General features: G+C 52.9%; 1 protein-coding gene across 2 annotated transcripts in view; it reads right to left on the reverse strand.

The window, feature by feature from the left end:
* LOC146788677 (uncharacterized) overlaps nucleotides 1–9,895 on the reverse strand; it is a 129,378-nt gene extending 119,483 nt beyond the window's left edge. Inside the window, exon 1 of one of the 2 annotated variants that reach the window (XR_014970895.1) lies at nucleotides 9,640–9,895. Coding sequence is in view for 1 of the 2 variants with exons in the window: in XM_085635907.1 (XP_085492033.1) it covers nucleotides 9,640–9,675 (36 nt within the window). In the remaining variant the exon portion in view is untranslated. The remainder of the gene's footprint in view (nucleotides 1–9,639) is intronic. The other variant, XM_085635907.1, reaches the window with a different exon arrangement.
* Nucleotides 9,896–10,231: the final 336 nt, after the last annotated feature.

Genomic DNA, 10,231 nt, shown 5'->3' on the forward strand with positions numbered 1-10,231 from the left:
TGTGGCGAGAGTGTTGTGAGTGTCCAAATGATGTGTACGCCCCCCGGACATTGATGTGTGTGAATGTTCCTTGTCATGTGGGTGAGTGTCTATGTGGAGTGTTGCACCATGGCTGAATGGAGGAGGCAACTGCTCTACCCATCTGATGTGAGAAGGAAGCTGTGCTGTGTGTCTGACTTGCTGAGCTGGCCCCACACCTGTGACACCCCCCTGGCATGTGGCACATGTGCAGAGTGAGGTTTGTATCGGCTGTTGCCAATGGCAGGTGATTGATCTGTGCCTGTGTGTGTCTGTGTACTCTGCTGAGGTTGCGTCAGTGGCCTGGGGCATGTGACCGCTTTGCGGTGCTGTCCATCAACCTTGTGTTGCTTGGGATGCACAGTGTGTGCCATGATCAGGGATTGTTTTGCACCCCTCATGCCACCTGTGTACTTACTATGCCATGTAGTGCACTGGTGCATCCACAGTGGCAAATGTCCCCATGACTAAGGTGCTATTAGAGGCCAGCATACTATGCCCTGTTCAACAAATCAAAGATGTTCAAATGTGTGTCTCTGTGACATGGAGCAGGTGTAGTGATGTTGTCCCACTTGGTCATCCTCACAGGTAACCGCCTACCAGAAGGGGAAGATCTGGAAGGATGCCGTCAAGGCCGTGCAATTGGTGGAGGGTCGTAGTCGGCGCCTGCCACAATTGAGGAAGAGATGGCAGGACATCCGGTGCTGGACCCACCAGATCGCCCGGTCATGGTGAAGGAGGAGCCTCCCCGAAAGCATGGCGGGCGCCGGCGCCTGACCCACCATATGCGGCGTGTCCTGGCGGTGGTCTTCCCTGACCTGGATAGGCGGATACAGGAGTTACAGCAGCAGGAAGGGGGTAGGTACATGTGTGTTTGTTGTGTGTCGCCAGATTTTGTAGCTGCTCAGTCGCCTGGATACACTGCCAGGGTATATATGTGCAGTGCATATCCTGTTCCCCCAAGTCAACCTGTGCTGTTCTTCCTCCCTTCCCCTCCTTGACATGTGTTACCTGGTCTGTGTGTTATCACTATTGCACATGGTCATCTAGGCTGCCAGTTAATCAAGGTGCACACTGCTTTCAGCATCATGTGTGGGGTTGTCTGCCTGTGCCCTGTCCTGTTCAGTCATCTGGGGGTGCATAATTGTTGGCACTGATGCTGAGTCTCAACATAGGAGTGTGAGTTTTCTAATGAACACACTTGCAGCATGCATGACCAATGTTGTGGCCTCAGATATGATGTGCATGAGTGGGAGATATGCATAGTGCCGGGACGGTTGCTCCTGTGACAGTCAGCTCATTCCAGGACCATGGAGCAGTGTGCCCACTACAGTCTACTGACACAGCCTGCCCTCATTATCATGTGTGTCATCCAACACTGTGCACATTCACTGTGGGTTCATCATTGCTCTGCCTCTGTGGGATGGTTCCCTGGCCTAGGTTGTATTTTCACATGTGTGCTACATGTGTCCACTGGACAGGGATACACCAGTTTGCTTGTGCATACTCACACTGGGCAGTGCCTGTGTGGCCATTCACAACAATCTGTTGATGGTTGTTTGTGACAAATATGTTTTGCCAGCACTACAAGGTGATGTTGTGTTAATGAAGCTAGTCTTCAAGCACAGTTATTGTAACCCTGAATAAGAGGTGTCACTTCTTGATCGCTATCAGTCACATTGACTCAGGTATGGGTGGGAGTGTGCGGGAGGGGCGTACATGTTCAACCCTGATTTTTCATTGCCAGTTCTGACTTGTGTGTGATAATTCGCAGTACAGAAAGTCACCGTGCAGTGCCCCCGTGATGTTGGCCAGTGCTTAATGTTCGTGCTTTGTAGCCTGTGTCAGTTTTTGACAATCATGTATCTTGCTTGTCCATTTTTTGCACATGTGTGTGGTTCAGATGCTACACAGTTGTGACTTTGTGTGCTGACATCTGTGGGTACATTCTGGCTTGCCATGAGGGTGTCCCCACAGTACAGCTAGGCTTTTTTTCTAAACAATTGCAGGCCCATTAGCTCATGCATTGTCCTGGGAGTGGACATGTGTGCCACTCCAGATGACAGTCAGTAGGTCATATGTGTAGACAACTGTGTAAACAGCTGACGGACAGCCATGTGACTAATGACATTATTAAAGTTGTCACTCTGAGAAATTGTCCCTTGGCACTCACTACACCTGTCAACATGTCTCAATGTTTCATATGCTTGACCTTGTTGTTTTGTTGTGAAGGACAATAAGGTGCCTGCATGACAGATGTCTCCCAAGGAAGTGCACAAGACACCACCTTTACACTTTCCAGGGACACGCTGGCACATTTTAATGTAAGGCACAGTTTGAACTGAACTTGTTTAGAGTTCATACATATACATGTTCCCACAGTGTGGTTGCATTAGGGTTAGTCCTTGGTTGTTGTTGATACCAACTTACGAGTGTCAAGTCATCCAGACCACCGTGGTGCCATGTATATGTACTTACTGATACCCCATTTCTGCATAACTGTGGATTATTTTAATTAGTCTGGCAGCTCAGACAATGACTGTGTACATGTAGTTTGGTGTGCACCTCCTTGTGTGACTTCTGTTATACAGACACATGTGTGTTCTGTTCACAAAGTGGCACATTCACACATTCTAGACATGTCCATTGTGTAAAGGGTTGTGATTCTCCAGGAATCACAATGTATTTCTTTGGGGTTTCAAAATGACTCACAGGTCTCTGAGTGTGGGGACACCTTCTGCATTAGCATGTGGTATTTGGCCTTGGGTGCGACAATACTGTTTGGTTCACAGTGAACAAGAGGTGGCATGCCTTCATAGTCTTGCTGTGCTCAACTGATTCCAGACACTAGCTTCTCAGGAACTTGGGATTTCAAGTTATTTGCTGTTGTGTCCTAGTTTTCATTGTTTCCCAGTGGCATGGTGGGTCAACCAACTGGGGAGTGCAGGGCTTACATATGTGGGGAGTATTCTAGATGTTACTCATGATGCCTTTCCTGATATGCACTGTTGCCTATTTTGTTTGGACTCATGTGTCAGATGTATACAGGTGATTGATTTTTTCCTGTCTCTTCACCTTGCCCACAGCATCATCTGAGGACACCGAGGGAGACACCGGCATGGACGTGGAGGAGGGATCGAGCACTGGTGCCACCACTGCTGAGGAGTCGGCGGCATCAAGTGGCACGGAGGGCGAGGGGAGTGAGGCGGGGGACTTGCCCAGTACCAACACTGACTACAAGGCTGACGGGTCCGAGGCTGAGCTCCCTGAGGGGGCGGAGGCTGCTCCGACAGCTGGCAGCAGCACTCCATCCATCACCGCCCCCTCCATTCCCATCACCGCCCTCCCACTTGCTAAGGTCCCTTCTGTCCGTGCTAGGCAACAACGTGTCTCCTTCGTGCCAGGCACCGCACCCCCTGCCCCTGTCCCCCCTTCTGCCCTCCTGCGTCAGTTGCAAGTTGGTCAGACATCGATCCTGACTGTCCTACATTGGCCACACCAGACTGCTGACCCAGATGGTGTCGTACATGGAGGGCATGTCATCAGCGATGTCTGATCAACGGATGTTGCTGAGGTCCCTGGACTCGTCACTGACGGCAGCAGTGAGTCACCTGCAGCGCTGCATTTCCCCCCTACCTCTGCACCATCCACAAGTCCCACCCCATGCCTGTCCCAAGCACACAAAGACATCCCCACACACGCACCCCAACAGACACAAGCAGCACACCACCACGTAAGGGCAAACGCACACCTCCTGACACGCACACTCAGGGGGAAGCAGGCACACCCACTGGGTCTGGGGCACACAGGCAGGCACGCAGCCACAGTCCTCGTCCACATGACTCACTCCCCAGTCCCTCCGATGTCACTCCCCTCAGCTCCCCTGCCCCAGAATTGGAGAAGGAGGCCTACTTGGCTGGGCTGGGCTTCCGCCCCACCAGTTCACCAGGGCGCAAACGGTCAAGGCACTCCACGGGTAGGGGAGTAGAGTCCCCCAGCCTGTCCACCACCTCCCCCAGTAGCGCTGCAACCCATCCCTCCGACCCCCCCCCCCTCCTTGGGGCCTGTTTCTCCGGGTGCAGGGGAGACGCTTGCAGATCTGGCAGAAGTGTGCAGCGCCAAGCTCACCTCCACCTTTGGCGCTGCCCCACCCCCTGTGGTGGAGTCGTCCGTCCCTGCACCCACCACACCTACCCTTCCCCCTCCTGTCCCTGTGGTGCCTGGTCCTTCCCCACATGATGCCCCCCCCCAGTCGATGAACCAGAGTCTTGTGATGTGCAGGCAAGCTAGGGGAGACGCGTGGCAATGTGTCCCCCCCAAGGACTAATAAACTGGACTGGCCATTGGCCTTTGGACATCTTTTTGTTTACTACATCTTATTTTTTCATGCTGAATAAAGCATTTCCTTTTTCGTTTAGAAAAGTCTTGCATTTCATGTATTGATGTTGATGCTGAGGCTCCAGGAGTTGGGGTTGTGGGAATGTGTTATGTTTCATGGAAATGTTGTAGTCTGCATCTCATGGGGTGGAACCTGGTATCTGCGTGCCCTCACAAGGTCTCTGGAAAGAATCTTTGGTCGTGTCTGCTCTTTGTGTTTGGAGACATTGTCCCTAGGAGTGTTCCTTCCTCTGTGGCACCTGACATCTCCCCTGCAGAGGGTTGCACAATTGTTGTGTTGACCTGTGTCTACATTTCTTTGGTTGGTGATGGATCCCTTCAACTCTGGCCATGCCTGCTCAGCAATGTCTCAGGCTGCATCGTCTGTGCCATCCTTGGTACTCACTGTACTTGTGTATAGAGTATGTTGCCATGACTTCATGGAGAAATTGTCCCTTTTCCGCACAATGCACGTGTGTAATCCCAGCATAGCACACATATGGTACTTGTTCTGCAGGGTATTTGGGCACCTGACTCACAATTGTGGGCATTGTATCTGTGGGAACTCCACCCTATTCCTTCCATGAGAGACAACATCTTGGTGGCTGTCACAGCACCTGTACATTCCTATCAGTCCAGGAATGTGCGTGACAGTGTGTGTTCCCTTTGGCTCTCCTAGTTTACTATGCATTGACATGACCATACAGTCTTGTGGCATGATCTCTGTGTGTGTATTGTGCTGCATCCGCCAGGGGTGGGTATGCATGTGTGATTTGTCCTCACACCCACATGTGGTGTGTCATGCAGTGGGGGAAAGACATCCTTCCTCCTGGGAATGGGACACTGCTGTCAGTGATGTGTTGGTAAAGCACTATCAACATATTCCAAATTTCGGGATGTGTACTTACACCCATGGAGTTGGATCATCTGATGATGATGTACACACCCCCATGTCCCTGTCCACTGCTGGTAGTGATAGGCACCCACCCCTCACATGTCCCTGCCCACTGCTGGTATTCCTCTGCACCCACCCCTCACATGTCTGTGCCCACTGCTGGTATTCCTCTGCACCCACCCCCATGTCCCTGTCCACTGCTGGGAGTGATAGGCACCCACCCCTCACATGTCTGTGTCCACTGCTGATATTCCTCTGAACCCACCCCCATGTCCCTGTCCACTGCTGGGAGTGATAGGCACCCACCCCTCACATGTCTGTGTCCACTGCTGGTATTCCTCTGCACCCACCCCCATGTCTGTGTCCACTGCTGGGAGTGATAGGCACCCACCCATCACATGTCTGTGTCCACTGCTGGTATTCCTCTCCACCCACCCCCATGTCCCTGTCCACTGCTGGGAGTGATGGGCACCCACCCCTCACATGTCTGTGTCCACTGCTGGTATTCCTCTGCACCCAAACCCATGTGTCTGTCCACTGCTGGGAGTGATAGGCACCCACCCCTCACATGTCTGTGTCCACTGCTGGTATTCCTCTGCACCCACCCCCATGTCTGTATCCACTGCTGGTATTCCTCTGCACCCACCCCCATGTCTGTGTCCACTGCTGGGAGTGATAGGCACCCACCCCTCACATGTCTCTGTCCACTGCTGGGAGTCCTTTGCACCCAAACTCATGTGTCTGTCCACTGCTGGGAGTGATAGGTCCCCACCCCCATGTCTGTGTCCACTGCTGGTATTCCTCTGCACCCACCCCTCACATGTCTCTGTCCACTGCTGGGAGTGATAGGCATCCACCCCTCACATGTGTCTGTCCACTGCTGGGAGTCCTCTGCAGCCACCCACCCACCCACCCACTTGGCCCCTTGCTGTGGTACACTGCTGTCCTGGGCATACACCACCCCCAATTTACAGCTAATGTGCTGCACCACGCCGTACACCAACATTCGTGGTGTGTGTATGCCTTGTATCCATGATGTACTGGTAACGTAGGGGTACGTCTGGTACGGCCCGTACGCACGCTCTGGGGGCATGGGTACGGGCCGTACCACCATTGGTGTGGTGACGTAGGGGTACGTCTGGTACGGCCCGTACGCACGCTCTGGGGGCATGGGTACGGGCCATACCACCATTGGTGCGGTGATGTAGGGGTACGTCTGGTATGGCCCGTACCCACGCTCTGGGGGCATGGGTACGGGCCGTACCACCATTGGTGCGGTGACGTAGGGGTACGTCTGGTACAGCCCGTACCCACGCTCTGGGGGCATGGGTACGGGCCGTACCACCATTGGTGCGGTGACGTAGGGGTACATCTGGTACGGCCCGTACCCACGCTCTGGGGGCATGGGTACGGGCCGTACCACCATTGTGGCGGTGACGTAGGGGTACGCGTGGTACGGCCCGTACCCACGGACTGGGGGGCGTGGGTACGGTCCGTACCACCATTGTAGTGTTGACGGTACGAGTCAACGTCCACTTCTGTTGTAGTGATTGGTGGACACGCCCCCCGGAGTGACCAGAGCCAGGAGGTAATTTCTGTGCAGGACATATGTATATTTGTGATGTGGGGGGGGGTTATGTTTCCTGCCCCAGCCCCCCCCATGCCCCTGGGTGTTGTTCTGACCTTCTGCGGTGTCTGCGTCGGTTTCTGTTTCACGAGGTGGTAGGCTAGGAGGGCCGGGATGACGCGTAGATTGGGGTCCATGTCTGTCCGTCACGTACCGGGACTCCTTGTTCGCGTTGTCCTCAATTTTCCGGGAGTTTTTGGCTGCCGTAAAAAATACGCCGTACGGAGTGACGTGGGCACGGATCTTACTTGCTGGTCCGTAAAACGCTGCCTGACTCCGTCCGGACGTCACGTACGCGTTGTCCCGGATCGGAATTGTGGGTATTTTTTTGCCGGTCGGTGTTTTGTACGACTCGTACGGAAAATGAATTTCTGTACGGATCGTACTTGCGGGTTTGTAAGCTGTTTGTGCCGGGTACGAGTCGTACGGGAAATACGCTCCGTACGACCATTCGTACCCGGCTTTTACAGGATCGGAATCTACGCCTAAGTAGCACTAAGCGCTACTACGCGTCACGGGGGCATACCGTGGGTGGTCCATGGATGCTCCCATGCACCTACCCATGGACTTTGACGCTAATCTCTATCTACTAACTTTGGCAGAACGACATTTGCATAAAAAATGCACTACTTCTCGGGGCAGGCGTAAATTTGGAGATAAGATTTATTTCACAATAATTTGAACATGTCCATCTTTGCGTGTGCTGCAGCGTACAGCACACATACAAAGCGCTAACTAATGTGTGGGTGAATCGAACTAGCCATGTTTTGAGCGGCTTGTCTAAGTCCAGTCCAACAGGAGGGCGAAGAGAAGGATGAAGAAGGTGGCAAACCAGCCAAGGCAGGCGTCATCATCCAGAAGAGGAAGGAAGTGACGGCCCTTTGGCAGGCCCCGCCCACACAACTGAGCCGAAAATAAGCAGGAAGAGACAACAGAAGCAGAAAAGAGGAAGCTTGGATTTGGTTCCTGGTGTTGTGTTTCTATGCGCTTACTTTTGTCTGTGTGAAAAACAAGATACGACCTCGTCTTACGTTTTCTGTTACAAACACAGGGGACAGCCTGCGCCACACTTCAGTGAGGAGCTTTGCACCACCCCCTGGTGTGGAATCCATCCCTGGTAACTGACTGCAGAGGGTTTCACTAAAATAATAACACTGTGCCACACTTCAATGAGAAGCTTTGCACCACCCCCTGGTGTGGAATCCGTCACTGGTAACTGACTGCAGAGGGTGTCACTAAAATAATAACACTGCGCCACACTCCAATGAGAAGCTTTGCACCACCACCCCCTGGTGTGGAATCCGTCCCTCGCAGCTGCCTGCAGAGGGTGTCACTAAAATAACAACACTGCGCCACACTTCAGTCAGGAGCTTTGCACCACCCCCTGGTGTGGAATCCGTCCCTCGCAGCTGCCTGCAGAGGGTGTCACTAAAATAATAACACTGCGCCACACTCCAATGAGAAGCTTTGCACCACCCCCTGGTGTGGAATCCGTCACTGGTAACTGACTGCAGAGGGTGTCACTAAAATAATAACACTGCGCCACACTCCAATGAGAAGCTTTGCACCACCACCCCCTGGTGTGGAATCCGTCCCTCGCAGCTGCCTGCAGAGGGTGTCACTAAAATAATAACACTGCGCCACACTCCAATGAGAAGCTTTGCACCACCCCCTGGTGTGGAATCCGTCACTGGTAACTGACTGCAGAGGGTGTCACTAAAATAATAACACTGCGCCACACTCCAATGAGAAGCTTTGCACCACCACCCCCTGGTGTGGAATCCGTCCCTCGCAGCTGCCTGCAGAGGGTGTCACTAAAATAACAACACTGCGCCACACTTCAGTCAGGAGCTTTGCACCACCCCCTGGTGTGGAATCCGTCCCTCACAGCTGCCTGCAGAGGCTGTCACTAAAATAACAACTCGGTGTTGTTATTTTGGTGAGGGACTGCAGCAGGAAACGCCATGATGAAACACATGTCGGATAAACGGCAAGAAAGGTCTGTGGTTAAAGGGCAGTTAGGGCTGTGGGCGGTGTCTGCACACAATTTAGTCTAAACTTATATGACTTTTTCTGCCATTTTATATAGAGCAAACTCGACCAAAAGGTATTGGACTTCCAATACTCAAGGTTACATTTAATTTTTAGAAGGGGAGGGTGAGGGGTAAGTGATTTGTCCAGAATCACATGGGTGTAGAGGCGACGCCGAGACTTCTACCTTGTTCCCTAGTTCCAAATGCGGCAGCTCTGCCCTAACGCCACATCCTCCTTACTCATAATAAATATTTAGCTATTTCCCCGTCTCAACGTACACAATTCCCCTTATATTCAACCCCGTCATGTTCTCTTTCCAATGTCGAACATGTTCTCACGTCCACCGCTCCAGTTTACACACCTGACCTTAACTTTCATCACCTTCCTGCACTCTTTCTGCCCATGTCCACCTCCTCCCTCCTCCCCCACTCCCCGACCCGCAACGTCCACAGTTTTAGCTCATTCGAGAGAGAAGGCACTGGGAGATGAAATCATGTTGTAGAGGATCACACACTGCGATCAAGAGGAAAACCCTGGCGCAGCGCCAAGGTGGCCAGGATACAAAGGGGAAGATTTATAAGCTCCTTGCGCCACTTTTGCGTCACTTTTAGCATGGGAAAAGTGACGCAAAAGTGGCACAAGGGGCTTATAAATCTGCCCCAAAGACTTCAACTTTAGAACAACTCACCTCGCAAAAGCAGATGTTTGCTTGTACGTTTTCCATCCTGGTTCGAATTCTTCCAAGTCGCCCACCACCGTCAGGGTCCAACGCTCGTCTTTCCGCAGCTGGGAGACCTGCTCAGAAAACGCCTCGACCCACTCAGAGCTGCTCGTGCCCCCACCCGCCATCCTGCTGTACACGGCCCCCCACTCTGGGCTCCAGGAGGTGAACTGTGTGGGCTGCGCGCCTAGCTGTGCCCGAGTGTGGGCAGCAGACGAGTCTGTGATCAAAGACCAACACACCACCACACCCACTGCCTCTCACTGCTTGTGGCCCAACCCCGCGGAAACCTCAGGCACGCGCCACTGCTTGGGGCCCAACCCTGCGGAAACATCAGGCACGCGGAAAGACGGCCTCTCATTTCTACTTTGTGCAAACACCATGGGCCTGATGTATCAAAGGGTTATACCCATTCTGTGTCTATGGGAAAACGTGTTCCTACATATGGCCCATAGCTCCTTATCAGGCGGGCAACTAGAGCAAAATTTCGAGGGGGGCTGAAAAAGATTTCGTGGGGGGGAGGGGGGCTAATTCTTCCAGCCATAGGCAGAGTGCCTCT

This window comes from Triturus cristatus, chromosome 11 (assembly GCF_964204655.1).
Source record: "Triturus cristatus chromosome 11, aTriCri1.1, whole genome shotgun sequence".
NCBI classification, from domain to species: domain Eukaryota; kingdom Metazoa; phylum Chordata; class Amphibia; order Caudata; family Salamandridae; genus Triturus; species Triturus cristatus.